Here is a 26,433-nt window from a genome sequence, read left to right on the forward strand (position 1 = left end):
CTCACAGGCCTGGAGAGCATTCGGCACATTAGACAGCCACGGGACAATCGGCTCATTTAACACAGGCTTGGTGTGAGTTTTTTTTTTCTCCTTTTTTTTGGGGGGGGGCAGAGTTTAGATACTTCTGTTGAGATAACATTAGAGAAAAGATGAGGTTGCAATTCCTCTTTGATAGTGCAGCTGATTTTTCAAACATGGAGAATTAGAAATTTTCAGATGTGTAGGTTTCTTTGCTACCTGTCTGGATTAAACCAGGCATGCTAAACAATATACACTATGTATGAGACAGTAGTTTTCTAAATAAACTTTAATGCATTGTTCAAACATACACTCTCCATCAGTGTTTGCTGGACTAATTTGGAATGTCAAAGCTCTTGGTCGGAAGGGGCTGATTGTCCAATGAATCATTAGGCTTTTCCTTCTAAGTCTATTGTCTGCTGCTGCTGGGCTTCACATAGCGACTAACAGTTCTCCAGTCAGGCACCATTAACCCCTGATCTCTGTGTGAAATTTGTGTCTGCCTTGGACTCCCTCTCTCTCCTCCCCCTTTGTTCACACACACCCCTGCTTTTTTAAGTCAGGCCCCACACAATGTACGCTCCCTCCCCTCCTCCCAACATCCATGGCAACGTTGTAACTATCATGAGAAAGCGGACTTACCATCCTTGCAAACGCTTGTCTGGCCGGTCATGGTAACTTTTCACAACAAGCCAAGCTTATATCTTTTCTCTTTATTGCTTGCCTGTTTTTGACTACTTGTTTTAGTATGAAAAGTGCTGTGAGTAGGATTAAATACATGTATGCAGTGACAAAAACATTTCTTTGTTTTTAGTCATGACCAATATTTACAATGTGTACTTTAGAAAATTCCCTTGAATATAACATAACGAGCTCAATCTGGTTTGACGTGGATGTAGTAAAGTGAGCTGTAACCATAGTACAAAAAAAGAAAAGAAAACAAACACAAAAACCACCTACTTATGTGATGTTTGATACCTTAGGTCACAGATACATGAGAGAAGCCATTGATGGGCGTCTTTAGCATTGCCTTTCTTATCACCAGCCCTGGGCCCCTATGCTGTCTGAAGGGTCCTTATGTGCAGCCCTGCGTCTGCTTGGCAGCTCCAGGAATAAGCAAAGTGGTGTGGGTTGTTGAGGAAATTATCCTGTTTCCTGGCTCTGAGGCCAGGGAATACAGGGTTACAGTGTGAGAAACCTGTGCAGTTATTTTTGCCTGGCCCCTGGGCATCTCCCAGTGGGAGCACCACGCCCCTGGGTAGTCTATAGGACACGGCCAGACACTGGCACTGATGTAGGTGTACCCCGCAAGTGCCCACATTCTCCCACCATACTGAGCCACAACAAATTGTACCTACAATAGTGGATAAATGGAGGGTGGATTTACTGTATGTGGTTTGCTTTGAGACACTTGCACACTAGCTTCTAGAACTTGTAAAACCAGCTTTATGATGTTCGAATCACAAAACAGATTGTGATTGTAATGCTCTAGAATAGTTAGAAGGGTGCTATTGTGGTGTCTGGCAGGAGAAGGCAGTCTTTACACTGTGGGTTGCCTTATGGCTCTAAAATGTGTGATGTGACTCTCTTAAGTACTTCAAACATGAGTAAGGTGTGCAATTTGAGAGGAAAATGGCCTTGCATGGGATAACTCTTTAAACACACTTCCATGTATGCACCATGAAACAATGTGAACAAACACAGGAAAACAGTTTTCCTTTCCTTCCAGTTTCCAAGCTGCATATGATAATTGTTGATGGTTCTGCTGTTTAACTCCCAATCCAAACAATGAGATCACCCAGAATGAACCTGAAACACATTTCCTAAAGAAGCTAGAGCAAGCACAGTAAGTGTGACATTTGTGTGCTGTTGCCTCTTGAACTTTCTCAAAAACAGTGATCATGCAGCTGTGCATAGTAGAGATACCTGCTGTGGCAGCAAGCTGCTTTCATATGTTCAATCTTCTGAATATGAAATTACTCATTCTAACTACACAGGAAATTAAAAAAAATCTGATACTGTATGACTCAGCAATTTTGCCAAAGCTGATGTTATCTTTTTTTTTTAACTGCATGTTTGCACATTTGCCTGACAACCCTCTCCGCACCCTCTCCATGCTGTGTTCATGATGCTACTCCTCAGGAGTTGACATCTGCATGTAAACTGCAGTCATACTGCAGTCCCACCTGGCTGCAAACAGCCTTAGTGATATATAGCTGCTCTCTCTTGATTATGTTGTGGTGTGGCTAAAAGGAAGCTGGTTTATAGACATGACAAGATCTTTGACAAGCATGTGGAAGCATAATGGCACTCTGAGACCTGCTTCTCCCACTGACATGTGACATGTACTCAACATGTTAAATTCAAAACATTTATTTGTAAATGTATACTAGTATGGTGAAATTATCATGATTTTTAAGACATAAAAAAGTGAAAATCTTGAGAGACTTTCAGCTGTCCAGCTAGTAGATGTATATTTATGTTGTGAAGAATAATGTGTGAAAAATGTTCTTATTTAAGATAAGGGGCTGGGGGTAGCCTTGCTGTAAGAAACCAAGACTGCTTCAATTATGGACCTGTTTGCTTGTGCTCATTTAGTTTCGGAAAGTACCATTCAGAAGCACATTGATTTTTTTCTCTGTCATGTTTAATGGCACATTAGCCTGTTAGAAGCCCCTCATACATCAGTGCACACCATAAAGATTTAACAGGGAATGGTGGACAGGGCCTTTGATCCAGTTTACAACCCAATGCTTACACATGCACACACAATAAAAGGGAAATGAGGGAGAGTTGCTTCATCCAGAAAGAGTAAATTCCCTGTCAGAGCACATGCACTTGATAAAGCAGCTCAGCTACATCTCTACAGCTTCATTTACCAAAATGTAGTGGGAAAGATTCATAATTCATGACCACTCTTGTTTTTCATTAAATTCATAATTTGAAATGAACTGAGTCTGACCTGGTTTTATAGCTATAGATATGTTTATAGCTAAATATACATGTTCATTAACTTTACAGACCAGGCTCAGCTGACCTTAGTCTTAGACTGAAAGGAATTTCCAGTCTAAATCACTTCAGGCTTCTTGATGTCTGGTATAGCATTCCCAGTGGGAAGTATGTCCATAAGAATATTGATTCACTGAGAACTGCCCCACTATATTCACACTATATGACGTTTTATAATACTTTACAAAAGCATATAGATGTACTATATACACTTCCTGTGGCTACATAATAATCAGAAAGCAAACTCAGAGCCTATTAATATTTCCAAACATAAAACCAATTTAACTAACATTTGTAAAACAACAACAAAATCAAAAACAACTATGCTTAACTGGGTTTGGTGAGAACTAAATGTCTATAATCATATGCTTAACATATGTGAAAAGCAATTTGCAGTATCCAGTAGGACATCAAATATTAATCAATGAACACAAATGTGGTGAATATGAAACCTGAAAACTGATTGTTTAGGCATATTTCTGAAGTGGATGCGACTCATCTCGTCTGCCTCCAATAGCACATGGTATCTTTGCAATGGGAAGATATGATGTACACTTTACATGCACAGGGGAAACACCTTGTCCGTTCTACTGACACTTATACCATGGTACGAACTACACATCAGCCCCCTGTCAGATCATTATGCTATAGCAGCAGTCCTTTGATTTCAAGGTGCTGATGTATGATGTGACTTGTCAGCCATAGGCTGTAAAATTGAATCAGATTGTGGACTAATTTCTGATCTGGAACTTGCATAATGGACAGATTACAAACAAAAATTGTGACTCAGAACTATCCAAAACCATTTTTTAAATAACTGAATACATACAACTTATTAATATGCTCTGAGATGGATTGACACCCTGTTTGTGGCTGGTTCAGGCTTTGCACCCTATGCTACCGGCAAAGGCTCTAATATCCCTCCCGGTGAACTGGATTAAGCGGTTTAGACAAGGAATGAGTGAATTAATTTAATACTACCCACCTGGGCATGATTATAATGTTATAATGTTGTAATGAATATGGAAAAAAAAACTGTCAAGTTTTTCAAATGTCAAGATCTGACAGTATTTCAGAGCCAAGTTTGTATAAAACTTGCTCACTAGCTTGTATAAATTCTATTATTATTGTGTATAATAGCTCAAAGAATTTTCCTTTATTAGCCTACTTCCATGCACCACAAGCAGAACAGCCTACACGTAGGCACGTTTTGCTTTTGACGTTCATCTTATATTCGTTGTTCTAAATAAATAGCGTCATATCCACATCTTAATCAAAATTTAGCAGTTAAAACATGCACACTAACCCTATAAAAATCTTAGAAATTGACCAAACTTAACATTTGAACTGCACCTGTCCTGCTACATTAGGCTGTACATGAGCTCGCCTATGTTAACAAATAGCATTTTATTGGTTTGTGACAAGCAGACTCCTCCTCCACTATCGTCACAAACCCTGGTTGCCTTGGGAGCGAAGTACCATACAGTCGTGAACAGTTAACGGGGTCGGATGTACGAACACCTCAATGTGACACGCTAAAACGCTTCTGGAAAACAAAAAACTGTGCGCAGTTGGTGGACGAAGTATAAGAGGTCGTCGGTTTTGTTTTGCTGTTTTTTTTTACATTAAGATCAATGTGCTGAAGAGAAACAACAGAGACGTGATGTCACAACCGCAACGGGTGGTTCAACTGTCAGCGGCGTCGCTGGCTGTAGTGCTGTGTAAGGACGACGAAAGCTTAGGAGCTGGTGGAGGAAAATGCAATTCCACCAGTACGAACGGTCAAGATATTTTTATGGATTTTAAGTCCCAAAATCTGCGTAGCTTCTGGAATAAAAGACTTGTGAAAGCAGTGGCTGAAGTTTATTTCCAGGGATGGATGGAGAATTCAGTGCTACTTGTTCAAGGAAATGGTAATAATTTGGCTGTATTGAGGGAAGCATGGATGCGCCGGGCACTGAGGTCACCGAAAGGATTCACGATCAAAGCTGTGGGTAGGTTTTCAAAAATATTCATGCACACTTTCCTTATGCACCGCGATTCCTTTTTCTTTCTTTCTTTCTTTCTTTCTTTCTTTCTTTCTTTCTTTCTTTCTTTCTTTCTTTCTTTCTTTCTTTCTTTCTTTCTTTAATTATTATTATTATTATTTATTTATTTATTTTTTTGTCAGTAATGAGACCCTAACTATTATATGAAGTGAGCACAGACTGAAGGAGGTCGTTTTCTTTGTGAAGCTATGAATCTGAGCAAAGTCTACATAAAGGTAATGGACTGAGTCCCATGGGAACAAACCTGAAGGTTTATTTACATTTCACTTAGCTATTGCCGGTGGGACTAGATGTAAAATGCCTGAAAATCCCCCAGTAGATCAGTAAGATTCTATGTCAGACTTAGTTCACATGTGATCCAGCTTTAATGTTTTGATCATAGTCAAATTTGTGTAATGTGAGGACATGCAGTGTTTCAGTGCATTAGCAAGTTAACAACAGTTCTTTTTCATCCACAACTTATTATTATTATTATTATTTTTATTTTTTTTGCAGAAAGTAGAACTTTAATTTTGTTTTTGGTCAGCCCATATATACATTTAGCCCTATCACTCAAGCAATGAGCACACAGTGCTTTGTCTACAGTTTTCCTCTTCAATCTGGACACGGTAGGGTCTCTGTAGGTGCTCTCATACAGTGCTTGTCTTTCTAGTCTCACTAAAGCTTTATTAGGAGCTCAGTATAGAGAGTGGCCCTGTGACCTGACCAAGCAGTTTCTTAAGAGACCTCAACATGCTTGAGGCATAACTGTGTGCATACAGAATTACTGTATTATTTCCAGATGACAGGAAATATAATTTCAGTGGAGAGTAGTCTTTAAGCCCCCCACCAATAGACACCAACAACACACACATCCAGATACACACAACCTCTGGTATGAACCCAGCTTTTGTAAATTCTACTCTGAAACCAAAGATTCAAGGAAGGCAGAAAGAGATGTGAATGTTGCGTAGGTATTACACTCCAGATCCATGACCTGCATTGGGACTGCACAGGGACAATGGCAAAAGCTGTTTTCTCTGGATACATGTTAAGGTGGTGGTGCTGTAGTGGTAGCATGGATGTGGTCCCTCACATATGGTTGGCGGTGCAGGGTTGCTGTCAGTTCACCCACACAAAGTTGTCAATGGTGTGTGAGAGCAGCCATTTGGCCCGCTGTCAGGGCTAGGGATGGTGGGCGTCAGTAAAAGCTCGGTGTGGGTGTGGGGGTGCAGGAGGTGTTAGGCTGAGGAATTTGAGAAGCAAGACCACACAGTAGGATTGAATTTTCTGGTTGGAAATTTCAACTCAAGGCTGAACTCTTGGCAGTTACACACACACACACATACACACACACGTTTTCTAGTAACTTCAAGACAAATGTAAAGGTATTGTGCCATGCTGGGATGTGAGCATAGTGCCACTGTAGTTTGCTACACATTCAACATAGCCCACATGGCGATTACCTGAGTTATCGCCTGTGCAGAGTCTGTCTAAGGGCCAGTTTATAGCTTCAGAACACAATCACTTTTTCCGCCTTATTGAATGCTGGGTTGTTTCATTTGCTAAACTGCACCTTGAAAGAGACTGGACATTTTGCATTGTGAAAAGTTTTGCAGTTTGATAGAAAGTGTTGTTTTCAGGTAAACTGGAAGTGATAAAATTCAGAAACAACACTTTTCATTCAAGATATAAGCATACGCATTTAGTGAACTGGAGCGTACAACAAAGCATCAATCTGTTGTTAATATTTAAGTATGTATGTTGTTAATATTTAAGTTTAAAACAAGTGTTTGAAATTTAATCACATATTGTACATCACAGTGATAGGTTTTGACAAGTTTTAATACTCTCAAGTAATATATGTTCATCAAGACCATCTCAGTGCTATGTTTTTGTCTGGTGTAATTTGAGGCTGTATTCACTGAGACATATACATCATTGAGTGCCTCCAGATCCAACTATGTACAAGCTATAAGGGGGATGCAAAGGAAAAAATGTTCTTGTGGACCCACACTGGGTTGTAATGAGGTGTACAATACCATCAAGCACAGTTGACCTCAGTGTTATATTTAAGGATGGCATGCTTATTCTGGTTTCAGACACCACTTATGTAGCTAAATTTTATGGTTCTTAAGTAAAACAGAATTAGAGGTGTTTTTTTTCTATTGTAGTAAGTGGTCAAAGTGTTACTCACCATGTATTTTATAGTAATCTATACATTGTTATTTGGGTACTCGCTCTCTGACTGTGGTTGCTTGAAACGAAGTCCTACATAGGATTGAAGGGTCATTTATCAAAGACTGCCTGTTTCCTAGATCTCAGTATATTAGCCATGACTAGGCTCCGTGCTGGCCTGCTGAATCCAGAGGGAAACATCATGTGGTGCTTACACATTGAAGGGAGCCCTCACAGTTAACTAGGCATCAAAGGTCACTGCTCCCCATCCTCTCCTCATGGAGCTCATTTTGGACTTTAGAAGATAAACACAGCAGTTCCAGGTGTGCTCCATGCACAGAGGAGGCCAGGTTCACCTAACATGTGCCCATAAAAGAACAAAAGCTTTCTTACCTTAATTACAGAACAACCCACTTTTCTACCTGAAATAACAGAGGACCAAAATACATATATTTTTATCTGTTGATGCCAAAACAACACAATGATCATTCAAAAACAAATCACAAAACATCTAGGAAGCTGAATGAATGAAGTCTAAGGGCAGACTGGAGAGCTGTATCTGGTTTCTAAGAAGTCTTCCACTGGAATGTTTTCTTGTGGTAACCAAACACCAAACCAGAGTCTACCACAAGCAGCTGTGGGTGGTGCCTCCTTGACTTCAACCTCTTTCTTCAGTGAAACCTCGCATCCTTTATCCATCAGTGTAGTTAAATAACTTTGACAGCAAACAGATGGATGAGTTTGAGCTATTAGTTGTTATCTTAATGATGGAGATTTCCCTGCCTCAGAACCTCAGAGACTGTGTTTTGCTGCTTAGACATAATTTTCTTTTACATATTTCCCTGTGACTTTGGCTATCTCTCTAACATGACACGAGATTCACCATTTCAAGTGTGAAAACCTGCCAATTTTTTGTTTTGAAAACTATATGTTAACCTTGTGTGCGTGTGTGTGCACACGCACATTCAGCAGCATCCTGAATGCGTTTGTTGACTCTATGCATTTGCAACAAAGAGAATAAGGGGAATTTGTGTGAGCTGTTGTGTGTCTTTTTCCTCCCAGGATGTAGCTGAGTCTGGCTCCTTTTATTAATTCAGATATGGAAGGCAACCTTGCCCTTAATTCTAGAACCTGACCTCTGTCCACAAAGTATGCTGGACATCGTTTGCTGCATCCTTTTCCTATTAGACAGGAAGGCCAATTTTTAAGAGATCCAAACGGACATGTTTATGATGCACAGGCTACCAGAGACTTGAAGAGATTAACCTGCTCTCCTGCAGTTAAGCAACTGATATTCCTGCTTTTAGTTAATGCCACCTTGCTCCCCTTTTAATGTTGCCTCACTTCTGGGAGGAAATATCAATTACTCATACTCAGGAGCAGAGCTTCAAAAAGAGTTATTATATTTGATGTTCAACACTACCTTAGTTTCATACTCTTGCTTGATATAAATTGTTATATTGTGTTTTTAACTCCAAGGCCTGTCAGGATTTAGATCATGATTAAGTTGTTAGAATGACAAAAGCCACCAGTGTATGGATGAAAAACCACCAATCTGATGGAGCTCAGTCCAAGCTTGAGGAAATGGATCTCATCTGGTGTGAATTACTGTCATTGGTCTTGATTAGTGGTGTGTGAGTGCTGTAAAGTTGGGCTCCTTCAGCTTCTGGAGGTGAGACCAGCTCCAAACACCTTCAACGTCTAAACATCGCAGGGAGCAAATCTTGTAAAATGGAACCCCTAGTATTTCTCTGAACTCTTTCTTTCAAACAAGTGATTATAGAGGACAGGGACTACCAGGGTGACTAAGGATGTAGAGGTAGTTTTGGCTACACTCTAGTGAATGTGGGAATTTGAGTCATGAGATTTTCTTTTGAAAGGATGCTTGATCAAATCTCATGTCTATATTTTTGTGTCAAATGCTTTGGATGATGTACAATACTTAAAGGTATATTTACTACTGTAACTTGGCATTCATAACTAACCACCCAAACCAGTTCCACATGGCAACACATCTCTGTTGACTCAAGAAATCACATGCTCCAGTACTCGTTGCTGAATCAACTTCATATTTTGGTATTTCAAACACTGCACCTCAATACAGAGACATCTTGAGTTATGTCTAGCCCCTCTTGTAGGTGTTTAGTTAATGTTTCAACATTGTATTTGAGGAGCACATCATGTTTCCCCCACCAATTTGTAATTCGTTGTCCATTCATTTGTTATTTGCAGCCATATATGCTAGGCAGCCATGTGACAAAAGTTTGGTACATGCTTACAAATATTTGTGGCCTCCTTTTGTGTAACCTGATGCCAGATGTTATGGAAAGGTCACTTCCCTGCAGTAAACTAGTCACTGTGACTGACATGTTAATTGTGATTTTTTTTCCAAGATAAACTTTTGAAATTCAGTTTATCTGTATCTGTCAAGACTTTCATTTATGTCGTGAGTATATAACCTGTTGGGTATAACGGGACTGCAACAGAGATAGCGGACACTTAGAAAAACATGGAGGTCACTTGTATGCCTTTGCTTTGCTATTTTATGAGAACACGAAGAAGAAGATAAGTGAGCAGTGAAAAGACTGGTCTTTATAAACAATTTGAGCCATTGCTTTCCTATGTACAGCATCTTAAACACTAAAATAGTTATTCAGTCATAGTTGGGAGGAGCCAGGCTGATTTGAGTGTTGAAAATCAATAGAAAGTTTAGGCAAGCACTTAGAAACAGGTTGTGTGCATATAGTCTTAATTGCAGAGGAACATTTGTGTCAACTCACATCAGTAAAACTATATGGAGTGGTTTCTTCTGTTAATCAGTAAACAACTCCCCATAATGAGTTCCAGGTGCCTAACTTGGTGTCTTTTTAGACTAATCAACTAATGCAAAGTTACCTAGACCTATTCACCCAGTGGGATAAAATGTAACTTTTGTGCTCTACTGAGGGACAGAAAATAAAAAAGTAAATACACGTGTAACTGTGAATTGAGAATAGTGTGTCTCACCAATAGCGTACTCTATGCCCCTTGTTAGGCTCTGGACCAGGGGGGAAAAGAATATAACAAAGAAAAGGAGATATTTATTTCATAGACAGGTGTAGATGGGTGTGTTTCAGGAGATGCCATTGCCAAAATAATAAACATAAAGTCCTAGAACGAAAACAGATAACTTACCTAACAGAGAAATAACAGACATACATAAACAAAAATAACCACCACCCTACTTCTCAAACTGCGACCAAACATATAATGACAGATTAATTAAATAAGTATAACACACTATGTACACAATTTACATCTCCAACCAATTTCCATACGGGGCATAAGCAACAATCATAAACAGGTTTATAAAGCCAAGGTCTAGTCCAAAAACATAAAACGAAACACACAATATCAGAGCAAAACACACACTATCAAGAATTACACTGACATAACAGAACCAAACACAAACTCGCATACTCACAACCACAAAAACATATATTCACAAAGGCATAAATCAGTCACAATTCAACAAAGTGTGCGAAAGTAAGAGGCAATTCCGTCCACTTCTCTTCTCACTTTGGTGGGATGTATATTATGGATGTATATTATGGAGGTGAGACAACCAATCAGGCCAAAGGGCACTGCAATCATGGAGGACCGTCATCACCTGGTGTGACACAAATCCTGAAACAGAGGACATACAAACAAAACAACCAACCTGGCATTTATTAAAGGTATGTGCATAATTGCTTGAGAGAACCTGCAAAAACTGTCCAAGCTGATTTACTAACAGAAACTATGAAAGATTGCGTCGTTGAAATTAGCACGTTTTTCTGTTTTGCAGGTTTGTCTTAATGAATATGAATTTCCAACAAGTCTGCCAGAGGCTACAAAACAGTATACAGGGCGGGTTCAATATAAATGAGTTTTATCACCCGTAAGGTTATTTACCAAGCCTGAAAGTATTTTTCAGAATTGAGGTGCTGTGTGTAAATATGACTGAAGGGCAGATACTAATCTTTTTGCTCAGTTTGAGGCTACCATCCTTGTGACAAGACTACTATACAAGAAAGGAGAATACGTACATGACAAATTATTCTAAACGAAAATCAGGACTATGAATCAGGACTATATGGATTTATAATATTAATTTTTCTTTAGTTGTTCTTATGTCTTCTAGGCAATCTTAACTTTATATGTTGTTCTTTTGTTTTACCCACAACATTGAATGAATAAATAAGTAAACATAGTCCTATTGTCTTTAATGGTTTGTGTGCTTTTAAACCTATAGCACTTATGTATCTACTTGTATTCAACCAACACTCCTGTTTCTTGTCATCCATTAGGTCTCTAAGGGTGTTTTGACATACTGGTTTTTGATTTAAATTAACTCAGTTCTGTGAAAGGGAACCAGTTGCAAGTAACTTCTTTATGTTCTTTATATGTTCACAATGCATGTGAACTTTAAGTGGGCTAAGTTCTCTTTCTGGTCCTCGTTAGTGTTTGTGGCATTTCAAGCCAATACATGTCTGTGCATCTCTCCTGCTGTACACACTCCAGTAACATATAGGTATTCAAATGTCAAGTTCCATAGGTGGCTAGCTTATGTTAGCTTTTCTTAACCAGCTCCCTCTCTGGTGAGAAATCACAGCCTGAGAAATGCCCCTAAGTTTTCTTTAGTCATCCCCTGACTACACCTGCAGCTGCTGCCCATGTATAGGTTAGGGTTAGGGTTAGGTGCGGGTGGATTGATGGGAATCAATGTTTGTGGCTGTGTTGAGGAATGAACCTCACCACATTAAAATCCTGACTTTATAAGGACAAGTTTATTACCTCTGTGGTTTGCTCAAGTGAAGCCAAGCTCTCACAACCACAGCCTGATTACTGAATCTCCTCTAGTTTAGGCTGAATAGGCTGTGCGCAGTTGTTTTTGTTTGCCGCATAGAGCATCACAGTGCCTAAAACAATAATAAAACATTTTAGTTTGTGCTTTGGACTAGTTTTAGCTGCTGAGTGGCCAAGCACACTGTGTTTTTTTCAGTAATTTATATGTAATGGCCATATACTGGGCCATTCTTTTTAATCCGCAAAGTAAAATTACAAGGAAAACATGATTTTTTATAAAGTGACGTAACATGCTGATAAAACTGAATCTATTTACAGTAACAGAACTGGGGGACATGAATGTTAAAACTAAACCACATTTCTTCTAAACAGTCTATATGGCCATATTACTATATGCACATTGGCTGTTTATATGATTACTGATAAAGATCAGTTAGATCATCAGTTACAGTACTCACGTGAGATCTGTAATGTCAATTATCCAGTGTGATTTATTTGTTGAGCTAAGTAGTGTAAGCAATCAGGCTAGTGTGGTAGTCTGAATAATAATGGCTGAAGAGTAATGATATTAAATGAATTATCAACTTGTTCATAAACGTATACACAGTATACAGTACACAAACCTGCTTTTAGTCAGCTAAAGTGGTGAATAAAGATGCAAAGAATGTTTTAATAGGCTGTAACAGCTAATCAATAGGCAGGACTGTTTATTTTTCTTCAGGACCATTATTATATTGGCTTACAGAACCACTGAAACGTACAGATTAATTTTTACATTTGTCTGTACAATTCACAGATTTCCTCATTTTAGGCAAGAACAAAACCTACTAGTTATTAAATGCAATTTTCAGCTGTTCTCCAAAGCAAAAAAAAAGTTAAGTGCTTGATCTGTTTCATTTGCATTAAGAAATGTATACTTTTAATAGGCTACGTAAGTAAAAGTAGCATGTTGTGATTATCCTTTTCTATAGTTACTGTTGAAATAGTATTCTTCCACATGAACCTAGACAATGAGAGTAGTCTGTCTAATCTGTGAAGGCTTGACGCTCTCTCATGCTGCACTATCTGTATATTGCTCATTGATTTTATATACAGTGAGTGACAAAGTGAACAACACAAGCAATTGTTTCCCAATTTTACTGGCTGTAACCACTTTTTGCTTAGTAGTTCCGGCACTGATGTTGTAATATATTTTGGTTCTCTGATTCCTGAAAGCAAAAACTTCTTTTTACCAATGATGTTATGAAGCTTCTGGACAAACAGGTCAGGACACTTAAGGCATCAAATATGCTAATTTGCAGTTACTGTGAATGCACCCTATTGGATAAGCAGCTGTTCAACATGGACCACTAGCAAATTGGTGAATTTATGAGTGCTCTATCTGATGTAGCATAGTCATAATACACATCATACTGATCTTACCGTAAAAGTACGAGAAATGTAAAATAGGAAAACGAAAATGTCCATGAAGTATTTTACCCTGCTATTTTCTTCCCATAACTGTTATTACATTTTTATGTGTTCTTGTACCGTAAAGTGTTCAGTGTTTGTTACCTAAGGAATTTGTTTATTAAGGAAAAATATCCACTCTGAATGGAACTTGCTATTGACTTTTGCCCCACTCTCCTGCCACCCCAACGATTCTTTTGTGGCATGCTGTACAATTACCATGGTACCTGTCTGGGTATTCATGTTGTACATAACAAAGGTCTTAATGTCTGGAGAGCAGTCTCATATTACATTGAACAGAGTCTTTTCCCTTGGAGAGAGGGAAGTTACATTTACCCACGGTAGTTATCAGACCCTACCACTAGTTGAAGTAGAACTTGAATTAAAAGTCATGGCGAGATGTTTTCCTGTGTATTTCTGAAAGCACTCTAATGCGCAGGCACAGCATATGAAATCATACGTCTTATGTAATGCTGATCTTGGTGGCACCTGGGTGGGTTTATTTATCTTATATTTCAGAGTTTCGTGAAGATCTTCCCTGTGAAGGCAGTGTTTACAGTAGAACTGTAAGGAGTACATGATGTAGTTTAAAATTGTTTCAATAGAATGTACTATACCCATGTAACCAGATTCCCTGATTTATGATTCAAATTCAAATTACAGAAAGGAAAGTTTATACACACTTTTTGTCAATGCCCTCTTATTAAGAGTTACTGGAAAGATATACATACAATTAGAAAAAAATATTTTTAATGACACCAGACCTATATCTTATCAACAGAAATATGTAGTCTTTGATAACAATTGAAAGTATTGTTTTCATGCTTCTGGTGGGCCTAGCCAAAAATGTAAACTTTTTTTTTTTTTTTTTACACCTTGGTTTATCTCCCAGTGTATCCTCCATGAATATGTGGCTCCCTCAAGTATCTTTTCTAGTACATTTGGAGAATCTTCCTATTTCCGTTGAACAAAGATTGCCAGTTGAAAGGAGTGGCCACTTGAATATACTTATTTTGAAAGTCCTAGACCTTAAACTTCTTTGTCATGTTTTGTTTTCTTGTTAAATATCTGTTATATATCCACTGTAAACTCTGTATGTGCTGACTAAAATAAAGATTTTTTTTAAGAACTGCAGGTAGTATTAGTGTTTTGGCCTCCTCTCCTAACAGTAAATTGAGACAAACATGTATGGTTCACTGAGAGATTTATGTGAAACATGTGCATTACACTTCCCTGTGGTTCCTCTGGGTGTCCCAGCACAGTCAGGGGCAGAATATGCCCTTGGGGAAGAAGGAGAATAGAGAGAACAACAAGAGAATGAGTATGAGAGGGCTATTATTCTACACCTCTATTGGGACAAAAGACTTGTTCACAAGGCCTGTTAAAACAGCCACTCTCCATTGCCGTCCTATTACCCTCAGAATTAGTAGACTATCACTGTTCAGTTTATGTTACAGTTATCCACAAGAGTAAAAACTAAAAACCAGAGAAAGGCATATCTTCTTGTCAAGTGTATGTCAAGGCTTTGTTCTCGGGGAACAAGTGTGACAAAAAACAAACAATAACCTGCCTCTCTATGCATCAGTCCTATTTAGGAAGTTGTGTAATATACCTTAGTTCTCAATATAAATAGAATGTACTCCCTCAAAAAGCCACAAACCATGTTGTTTTTTGCAATTTGTTCCATTTTGTATGGGAAGCTGGGGAGTGGACTCATTCAGCTTTCAGCCCGGCAATGGCAACTGCTTGAATAAATGTTTATTTTCTTTACCCCCACAGTAAGTGCTGCTGGTGTCCAAAGCCTGTTAGGGTTTATATGAGTAGAAGGTGCCAGCAAAAATGTCTGCTTTGGTGCTTTAGGGTTGAGAAGTCAAACACAGGTTTTCTGCAATAGGCAGTGAGCCATCAGATGTCTCTTGGATTTAGAATATCTAGATGAGTGTATACTCATTTCCTGGTTTTGACCTTTAGTGATGAAATCTCTTATTTTCATGATCTCTCTTTTCCTCAGTTGTAACCTATCCACTGATACTTTCAAGCTGGAAAGAGTACTGTAGAAGTCTGATTACAGTAATATTTTGAAGTATCGGAACAAGTTGTTCTGTTGTAAGTAATTAAGTTGTTTTAGTAACTAAGCTTTTGATATTTACCTCATTAAGAATTTTCTTTTTTAATAAAAACACCAGAATTTCATTTAAATTCATTTAAATATATTGAACAATTTCACTGCAATTAAGTTTTTTTCACTGTAAATATACCTAGTGTAACAAACTCACTCACAACTGGATTCAGCATTCCTTTGTCTCCATGTTTTTATGTCCTAGCTCTGAGGTTCAGAGAATATTGTTTTATGTGGTGTCTTGAGAAATCCCTAAAAAAAAGCCCCCCCAATTTTAGTCCCTATTTTAGTCATATCTAGTTATAACCTGTCAGGTAACTCCCCTATCACACATGTGTTTCCTCCAAGGCACATGCAGCCAACCACCAAATCTTTTGGAACTGTGGCTCATCCAACGTAAAGGGGGTGGCACAACACACTCAGAAGATAGCGCTCCTTCTGATGCATGAGCTCACAGACACTCATTATTGGCTAATGTTGCTGTAATTGACAAAGGAGAGAGAGTATGCTTTCCTGAGAGCATAGCCAATTTTGCTCTGTCAGGTTCCCGGCTGTAGCATTTTTGGTGATCAAACTTGCAATATCTGCTATGTACCCTTTTAATATGTCTGTTTCAAGCAGGTTATTTTATCAATGTATGTAGGAGCATGTTTACCATGTTTACCAAATATATCTTCATGGATATTAAATGTCTTTCCTGTTATTTTTTTCTTAGGTGACTTGACCCCAGTGCAGATGTCACCCATCTCCCAGTCTCAGTTCATCCCATTGTCTGAGGTGTTATGCTCTGTCATATCTGATATGAATGCTTCTCACATCATGGTCAACCAAGAAGCACTGATTAATCACATGACTAAAGTTCATCCAGGTAACGCACACGCACACGCACACGCACACGCACACGCACACACACTCACTCTCTCTTGCTCTCTCTGTACATACAATACTCATTAGTTTTTCCGTGTCTTTCTTTTTAATGTTTTAGGAATGACCATTCCAACCCAAGACATCCTCTACAATGCCCTAGGAACACTCATTAAAGAAAGAAAAATCTACCACACCGGAGAGGGGTACTTCATCGTCACTCCTCAGACATATTTCATCACCAACAGCATGCAAAAAGAGAAGAACTGGTGGACAAGTGAAAATGAATGTCCCTCTCCTCCTCCCATCACCTACCTGGTAAGCAATGAGAGCTGCATGGATGCCTCCACTGAAGTCCCCATTATGGCCCACTGCAAGTCCTGCAGTTGCTTCATACCCCAGCCAACTGCTCCTCCATCAGTCCAGGACCAGTCTATTAGTATAAGTGAATGTACTGGAAAAAGCCTCAAGTGGCCAAAAGATCACAAGCCTACTGTCCAGCATCAGTCCACATCTACGGCAGCAGACTACCAGGCCAGTGAGATCAGCAAGTCCACAACCACTAGCCGTAAAGACAAAGAGAAAACTGGACGCAAGTTTGGTCTTAACTTGTTTCGTCGTAACACAGGGAAAAAGGAGAACAAGTTAAAGAAGGAATATGCCACTTTCTCTGGACAGTTCCCACCTGAGGAGTGGCCTGTCAGGGATGAGGATGATCTTAATAATCTTCCTAGAGATCTGGAGCATGCCATCATTAAACGGATCAACCCCGAACTCACTGTGGACAACCTGGTCCGCCATACAGTCCTCATGAAGAAACTAGAAGAGAAGGCAGAAAGAGTGACGAAAGCCCTAACTACTGACAAAGGCATGTCCACAGAGGTCCTAATTTCTAAGCAGAGGCACCATTCATCCAGGACTGCTGGCAAGAGATCGGTCCCTAAAGCCAATCGGAGCAAAAGAAGAGGTACCTCATCCAAAGAGAAAAACATACGGGCAAAAAATAAGGATGTCCCATGTGGGGATGATTTGCACAGAGATGCTCTCAGGCCTGAAATAGTTCCAGATGAACCTGACAATCATGAAGATTGTGCTGATTTAGAGGCAAAATGTATCTACAAGAAACGCATAGAGAATCCATTTCAGTTGCTGCCAGGGAGGGACACAGTACCAGCCATTAATCACAAGGAACAAAGAAGGAGAGAAGTCAAAATCTCTAGTCGACGAGAGCGAGCAGGTTACAGGTCAAAGTCCTGGGATCCCCACCGTGCTAAAGGGCTTACTGAGGAGATGGAGAAATCCCACATATTAATGGACAGATCCTGTGATCAACTTCATGAAACAGAGCTAAGGGTGGACTCCATTATAGATGCTAACCCCACTGAAGAGCTTTCTGGAGATTACAGCTCCATCTACCCTAAAAGCAGCACACTGAGGATAGAAGACAAAGTCAAACTGAGGGACAATAAAGTTAGAGGCAGAGAGTTCAGAGATAGGAGAGGACAGGAAATTAAATACAAGGTTATTCAAGAGAGAAATTGTAAAGGTATTTCTGATCAAAAGCATGTCATGGGCCTCACTCCACATCAGTATGAAACAACAGAATTACCTGTGTCATGGCCCAAACCTAAACTTCAGCGTAGACTCTCTCTTCATCTAGTGAACAGTAAGGAGGAATCTGACCACTGTCCTGACCTACTGTCCACACACCAGCAAACTGGCAGCATGGTAAGCAAACAACCATTGGCAGACAATGAGTGCATGCGTAGAGACACCAGCCATGCGGACAGTGAAGTGTATACTGATGATGAGCACCACATTTATCAGAATGTTGTGGAGGAGGAAGAGGATGGCTGTAGTTCCCTGTGTCTGAATGAGGAGTTTGTCAGTGAAGTTGTTCATCCTGGTACAGCTCGTTGCCGAGAACCTGTCTGTCTTGATGGGGACTGGGACAGCACTTTCATGGAAAATAAGCTGTCAACTCTTCCCCAAGATCCTGAATGCACTCAGAGACAGCACGAATACAGGTGGCAGCCAACTGATCATCAGCATACGATGTCGCACTTGCTGACAGATGCCAGCCCCGGTCAGAAGGCTCAGTGTTTGAATGAAAGACCGCATGAGCCCAGCCCAGGTCATTGTGAGCCCACCAAAGCCCTGGACAGCAGCATCTTTGATTACTGTCAGACCAGTGAAAGGGAATCAGATGCTGAAACAGTTCTCAAGTCTGCAGATGAAACAGATGGCCAGTCCAATCTTTGGAATTGTCACTCACAAGGGAAGGACTACAATCTGAGCCAGTCTCAAGCATCTAAGGATGCTGATGACCATCAGTGTACAAATATAAGTCATGGTGACCATACTGGAGTCTGTATGGGAGAAGCAGCAGAGAATCAAAGCAACACAGCAGACAGTGGAATAGACTCGCCAAGGTCAGTTACACATGGACTTTATTCCAATATCTGTGTTTGCTGTACTGTTTTTGGATTGTCATAGCAATCAACTTCACACTGCTATCTTTGTATATTTAAAACCATATAGACTTACAGGGCAGACAACAGGTAATGAATTGTGCATGCCTGCAGATGAGCTCCAGTCTGTAACTGTACATTTATAAAATGTATCTAAAAGATAGATATGCCTAATAGTTGGTAAAACTATTTATATATCATTTTACATATTAGAAATATATAAAAATGCCTTTGTATATTTATTTATTATACATTTTCTTATGTGTATCTTAGTTTTATCTTTGTTTATCTGCAGAACACGCATGAGTCTAACCTCAAGTAACTCAGCGATACTGAAAGGATTGACACGTCGTGGTCTCCTTCAGAACCTTGAAAAGCTCCATTCCAAAAGCAATGGCATTCATCCTCAGAGTTCCCTTCTCCAACTCACACCTGTCATGAATGTGTAAACGGCTGAATGAAGAGTCACAACACTGCTTTGAGCTTGTTAGGTTGTCTATGTATAAATGTATATATTTATCACTATTAGATGTAAATATCTTTCCACACAATATTATACAGTACATTCAGGTGACATTTTGGGCTACCTGACTACTGATAAAGGGATTATATATTTTTATGTGCTATTTTCATACAATCCTGTTTATAAGGTGGAATGGTTTATAATCCTATTATATTGTTTTATCATTTAAAAGTAAAATATCACAAGTGTAAACAAAAATAAAGCATAATAATAACATTTTCAGGTAGTAATTATTTAGTGCACTCCTTCTTATGAAGCCCACGTAGTTATCAGTAAACCTCCAACAAAGATAAGCCTTCCAGTGCTTATAAGAATCTCTCAGTATATATTTTGTCATTGGTAGGTTAACATGAACAGTAGTGCAGTCACTATATAAAAGAAATGCTTAACACCACCTCATCCAGAACCACTGGAAATTAGGTGTTTTCATTAGATTTTATTTGCATGAAAAAAATTTAATATATAGTATATTACATATTGCTACAAAGAGTTTTGTTAAACGTGGCTTCTTCTTTTGGGGTACTGCACAGTGTTTCTGTATACAGTGAATTAGGTGTCATCACAATATTAGTTATAGTTAACAGTATTAGTTAAAGTCATAGGATCACAAGTAAAACATAACATTACTTTTATTATGCATTTAAGAACAGAACAAGTGATACTAAACAACTCTGAACTGTGTTACTATTTCATATTTAGGCTACTGCTTATATCGTTTCAGCCAAAACCTGAGGAAATTCTGTTTATTGTAATATAAGGGAGGATTAAGTTAATCAATCTTTAATATGAATGAAGAATGCAACTTAAAACTAGTTTTTTGTGAAAATATTCAATCGAGTTGTGATGTTAACATTTATATTGCCAAGAAAAACAAAAAGTTACCTTAATACGAGCTCGTGCAAATCCCCAGATGGCAAGAACTTAGTAGTCAGTCTATTACTAGACATAGGCCAAATTACTGAGAGGCCTGTTTACGGTAAGGAGGAAAGCCGGCCCCGGAAGCTTTGGGAGCCTTCCATGCGTTACGTTCAGAAAGATGTTTGTCTGTCTCAAGTTTCATTTGGGCAAGGTAGCCGTTGATCAAAAAGCACCACCAACTTCTACCTCATCTTGTTCCTGAATAACGAGATTGTTATGTTTACCAAGAATGGTGATCATAAATGCAGTTAAAAACTAGGTGTTTATGGTTCTGGTTGCAGGTAGAATTTGAGTCACGCAATTGTGAGCCTAAGATATCAAGTACAAAGGCTTCGAAAACAAATCATGCATGTGTTAGATTTTTTTTATCTTTTCAACCACTGTCTCAATTCAACAAGTATTGATGCAGTCCTTTCTTTTCTGACTTTTGATTTAAACATTCTGATTTTTTAAAATTAATTGACATGCATTTATCTATAGTCAAATGCATAAACAGCGAGGAGGTGCTCCCTAGCGGCTACTGACGGGAAAGCATTAACAGACGGGCAAAGAGGATTGTAATGCTTTTTTTTGCAAGAAGCTTTAGTATTTAGCTAAGTATCACGTCTAAAAACCACTCAGTAACAACCAAATTGTGCTAGTGTTCTCCTACGGTAGAAGCACGATGAAAACAAAGCAGTCCAGACAAGCACACTTGCGCAGCATAAACCCCATCGAAAACATTTTGCATGAAGGCTTGTTACGTTAGCGATGACCCCTACCATTAGTCGGAGCAGTAGGTACAGCCTGGCAAAAAGACTTAAGATAGCTATCGGGTGTGGTTTGGTGTTTTGCCACATTCACTACTACTGTATTGTAGAGAAGGCGTAACATTTCATAACGCCAAGACGTTAGGTGGCAGATGTGTGCTGGTTTTGTGGAAGACTTGTCTTTTTGCTCATGCGCTTAAACATACTTGGCGCCAGAAGAGTCGTGGCGCCAGTCCTTCTGCGTCCAGAGAGAAAGAGTGCAGACCGCAGCCAGGTTGTGCAGACGCAAGCGAAGATCCAGAGGCCGTCGATTGTGCAAACCCTGCAAGTAGCGATCTCTTTGCTTCTTGAAGATCAATCTAAGGACAAACAGGTCGGAAAAATCCCTAAAGTTTGTTTTTGTATCCTAATGTACAATATATGTATATTTTGTTGTATCCAAATTAATCCGTGGTTTCAGATTAAACTTTGTAAATTAACCTAACGTTAGCTAGGTAGCTGGCTAGCTGCTAGCTAGCTAACTAGCGTGCTATGGTGACAAAGTTAATTTGCAATAGACGTTAGTCTTAACCCGTTTTTTTTCCATTCAATATGTATTATTTATTAATATTTATTACGCCATAATTAATATAGTTATATTTAACAGGTTAAAATTGTACTTTATCCTGGTTTAGCTCGTGTCAGTAGTAAACTCCGTGAACGTCACTAAGCTTGAATATCTTGGTTAGCAATGGCGGTGTCCATCTCGTAGTCCGCTAGCTAGCGAGGTGGTTAGTTTAGCAAAATGGTAGGCCATGTTGTTTCACTGAGCTAAGAATGTGCTGTAAGAATTTTCAGCTAGCTAGCTAGCATTATCTACACTATTTGTAGTGATTGTCGACTAGGTAAAAACTAGGTAATTTACGAAGGTTTTCCAAACACAAAACACCAGCACGTTCGTTTTATGTGTATCTTTGCGACGACAAAGGACTCGCCTTGCTGGTTATGTAAGATGGGGGACGCCTTTCCCGGGCTTTTTGCGAAGTGTTCAACCATAGTTAGCCATTTTTCGAAGCCATTATTTTAAAGTCTTACCGGCGCTCTATGCGACCATGTTTAACAACATTTTACTTTGGTGTCGGGGCGAATTTGTAGTCGTGCCTCGAGTTTTAGGACGCGTTATCCCGTTTTGTATTTGTTCACGGCGTCGCTGTGCTCTAGCACAAGTGCGTGGCTACATGCACCTTGAAGGGCGGAAGCTAGCGGCGGCCATTTTAGAGCTAGTTAGCTGTTTCAACCTCAGTCGCACAAGATGAACACCGCGAAAGGCGTTGTAATTCTTCGAAGTGGTTGTGTCAGTTTCCGTAAGTTGGAACGTGAGGGTCTGTATATTGGACTCATAAACAGAAGTGGATATATAATTCCACTTAAATTGCCTGTTTAACTAAAATATTCTTTATGAACTAGCTAAATTGCTAGTTAGCCAGCTAGTTAGCAGATATTGCATGCTTCACGAAGCTAACTAGCAAGCTATTTAGCCAGCTAACCTAGCCAACAATGGCATACCAATGTTTACTTTCTGGATAGTTGCATATTACGAGTTAGCCAGTTGTAATATTAATATAACTTTACTACTGTTTCTTTTAAAAAACAAGTCAATGTCATAATTTCATCTGCGGTTCAGACTTTCTAAGAAGTTTGACTGAACTTTGTTTTAACAGGTATACATAGCCAGCTAACTTAGCCGATGGACAGTTATTATTAGGCTAACAGTAGCCAGATTTTAGCAATACAGAAATTTGCTAACTAGCGTAATGGTAATGGCTATATAGCCTTATTTGTGTTTACTGTGTTTGTTAAATCGCTTCCATAATCTATTTTGGTAATGGACGACATGCACTTTGGTATTGGCATGCTCCTGTGTCAGCCAACAGCACTTTTAGTTAGTGTGATGAATGTTTTGTTTATGCAGCTTGTTCACTTAGCATATCAACATTTCAGGTGTTAGCCTAGTGGCCAAGCAGTTTGATGTAAACTAGCCTTTTGCAGGTTCAGATGCGTTTAGCCATACCCCTGTTTGCCCATACCCCTGTTTGCCCTTTCCAGTTGTAGTTGGTAAATTTAATTGCCAGTAACTTTGTGTAAAATCCATTGAGAATTGACTGTCTGTCTGAATGCATTCAATGTCCATGAATGTTTTCCCCTGTAATTGTTAATTAATTGATTGTTCTTCATATGCGGAAAGTCAGCCTTTTGTCTTCCCAACAGGCAGGATTTCTCCTGGCTCAGGCTGGTTTAAAAGGACCTCAGGCATCTTTTTATTCTGAGAAAGCGGTGCTCCCAGAGCAACGCTAAGTTTCACTTAAACGGGAAGACGGAAGTCGTCAGGCTGGAGTGTGTCTTGATGGCCGAGTCAGAGACTGAGTGTGACACACCAGGCCTTGATACACTGGGGTCTGAGTGTGTCATTGCACACACACAAGTTGGAGACTTGCACTATGCAGCAGAGACAGAGATCATTACCCAAGAGGACAAGAGGCTTGACCTGGAAGCTATCCATGGAGATCTTGGGGCAGTGGCCTGTGTTGATGCAGTTACAGAGACAGACCATGACTACACCAAATCTGAGGTGCAACACGACCCCCAATACTTTGGAAGTGCGGACATGAAGGGCAATGAGGCCCTGCTTGGTGAAGTGCTGTTGAAGGCGGAGATGGGTGGAGCAGGTGCAGAGCATGTTGTAAAGGTTGAGTCAGACCATGGAGGAGAGCTTACAGTGGAGTCAGAGAATGGTGTTGTCATTCATGAAGCTCAGGGTCTGCAGTGCAATGAGTGTGGAGAGATATTTGGCAGCATGACTGATCTGCATCAACATTTTGAAATCCATAAAGCAACAAATCCCTACATCTGTGTCCACTGTGGTGAAAGCTTTGCTGTAGAAGCTAGTCTTAGGGGGCATATGAAAATACATATGAAGGAGAAGAGCTATGCCACCACAGGTGTAGAGATGGTAGGTAAAGGAGTCATTGATGCATTTAACCTGAAACCACATCAGATGATGCACTCCCCTGAAAAGCCACACAGATGCTCTGAATGTGGGAAGAGCTTTGCTGCAGCTATCACACTCAGAGAGCATATGAAGATGCATTCTGATGACAAGCCCTACAAGTGTACCCAATGCAGGAAGAGTTTTGTCCGTAGGCGCCACCTAAAGAAACATCAAGAGCTGCATGCTCGTGAGAAGCCGTTTAACTGCCCCCAGTGTGGTAAAGGTTTCACTACTGCTTCTAATCTGAAACAGCATCAGAAGACCCATGCTGGTGATAAGCCACATAGATGCTCCCAATGTGGCAAATGTTTTGCTGCAGCAGCCACTTTGAGAGAACATCAACGGATTCATTCTGGTGAGAAACCCTACAAGTGCAACCAGTGCAGGAAGAGCTTTGTGAGGAAACGCCACCTGAAGAAGCACCAGCTGGTCCACCAGGGTGGCAAACCATACAGATGCTCTCAGTGCGACAAAGGTTTTAACCACTCTTCGTCCTTGTCAAGACACCACAAGGTCCATCTGGAGGCTAAGATGTACCCTCAGTCTGACAAGGAGTTCTCTTATGATACTCCTATGAAGAGAGGAATGCATACAGGTGAAAAGCCATACAGCTGCAACCACTGTGAGAAGAGCTTCAATCACTCATCATCCCTATCCAGGCATCAGAGAACTCATTCTGATGGAAAATCTTATACCTGTGCCCACTGTGGCAAGAGGTTTAACCATTCCTCTTCTCTTGCAAGGCATCAGCGTGTTCATTTGGATGAGAAGTCGTCCTATAGTGCTATTCCGTCAGGAAAGGGATTCCCTCATACTACCATCTTGAAACAGAGAATTCTGCAGAGTGAGAAACCATACAGGTGCTCTCAGTGTGGAAAAGGTTTCAATCATTCTTCTTCTCTGTCTAGGCATCATAGAATTCATATTGATCAGTAAACTCACCACTGAAGTGTTGGGTGTATTTTACAAATTGTCCCAGTTTAGTTGCAGGTCAAACCTAACCCATTTATATGGGTGAGTTTGTCTTCAGAAAAATAAAAAATCTAACTTTAATCTGGGCCTACAGAAGGATGTTGATGCTATATTGAAAGTAAGCTTTTGGTTAAATCCTTTACCTTTTAAGAGCGATGAATTTCAATACGTGGTATGATTGACATTTAGCCGATACAGATCTGCGTAATGTGCATATAAAGCTTGCTGTTTTTAATTTGACTCCTGTATAATAATGTAGACACAACTTGTAGCAATTTCATGCTTAGTGACTTGGGCCAGTTATGCTCTTAGTAGTGTCCTTGGAGTTAAGATGGATGGTTTCAGAAAGTGGTGCATCCAGGATGTGTCCAGACCGACCGTATTGAGCTTTAGACATAAATGGTGGCCAAGTCCAACAGATTTTGACTCGCATAGGCACTCCCTAGTCCTTGTATCTTTTCCCCATCTCCTTTATGGGCTGTTCAAAAACATTTGTAAATAAGTGTTAATTTTTTTATATACATATGTATGGGTAAGTAGTGTGCTTTTTTTTTCTTTTTTTTTTCTCCATCTGTTGGATGTATGATCCAGTCAGTCTTAACCATCTTTATTTTGAAATGAAAAATTGGGATGGTGCTTGAGGTGTTTCACTGGCTCCAGACAAGTTGTTAACAAAGGTGAGTCTGAATAAATGGTAAAATCTGCCTCAGTTACTGCAACTAAAATACAAGAGGGCTCTACTGCTTTTAAGAGCAATCACATCTGCTGAGTAGTGAGCAAAATACAAATGAGTATTAATTGTAGCATACATTCAATAAAGTACTTGCGGTCATGCCCTTATCACACGTTCTTTATCTCTGATGTCCCACATTGTACAGGGAGTTTAGTTCTGAATGAGCTACAGAAAAACATTGAGATGGGTCAACAAGAACTAAATTTTCCATCCTGTCTGGCTGACTTCAGTATATCTTATTTGGCCTCTGATAAATGATTGTATACTACAAATTCTGTGTAATTTGATCTAAATATTGCCTCTAAAATGTTGGTATACTAGATGCATTTGGTATTGCACCACTCACTAATGGGGAATGGGGAAATCATTGACATTTGTATGCAAACTTGTTCCTTGCAATTGCTATAGAACTAGTTCGGTCATTCATCTCTATTTTTATTTATATATATATATATATATATATATATATATATATATATAAAATTATATTATATTATAAAAACCTGTAGTTAACTTGTATTCTGGACGCATCCAGCAATTTATCAAAA

The 26,433-nt window shown here is 39.5% G+C and overlaps 2 protein-coding genes across 2 annotated transcripts; both read left to right on the plus strand.

Annotated features, from left to right (window-relative positions):
* The first annotated feature begins 4,533 nt into the window (after window positions 1–4,533).
* stox1 (storkhead box 1) lies at window positions 4,534–19,681 on the plus strand. The gene is made up of 4 exons (XM_027023515.2): window positions 4,534–5,021; window positions 16,343–16,495; window positions 16,613–18,923; window positions 19,258–19,681. The coding sequence occupies exons 1-4, from the start codon at window positions 4,691–4,693 to the stop codon at window positions 19,409–19,411; spliced, it is 2,949 nt and encodes a 982-aa protein (XP_026879316.2). The 5' UTR covers window positions 4,534–4,690; the 3' UTR covers window positions 19,412–19,681.
* Window positions 19,682–20,135: 454 nt separating this feature from the next.
* si:ch211-198a12.6 (uncharacterized protein LOC563253 homolog) lies at window positions 20,136–25,682 on the plus strand. The gene is made up of 2 exons (XM_027023516.2): window positions 20,136–21,525; window positions 23,400–25,682. The coding sequence occupies exon 2, from the start codon at window positions 23,536–23,538 to the stop codon at window positions 25,114–25,116; it is 1,581 nt and encodes a 526-aa protein (XP_026879317.1). The 5' UTR covers window positions 20,136–21,525; window positions 23,400–23,535; the 3' UTR covers window positions 25,117–25,682.
* The last annotated feature ends 751 nt before the right edge of the window (window positions 25,683–26,433 follow it).

Source organism: Electrophorus electricus, chromosome 11, assembly GCF_013358815.1.
Source record: "Electrophorus electricus isolate fEleEle1 chromosome 11, fEleEle1.pri, whole genome shotgun sequence".
Classification (NCBI taxonomy): domain Eukaryota; kingdom Metazoa; phylum Chordata; class Actinopteri; order Gymnotiformes; family Gymnotidae; genus Electrophorus; species Electrophorus electricus.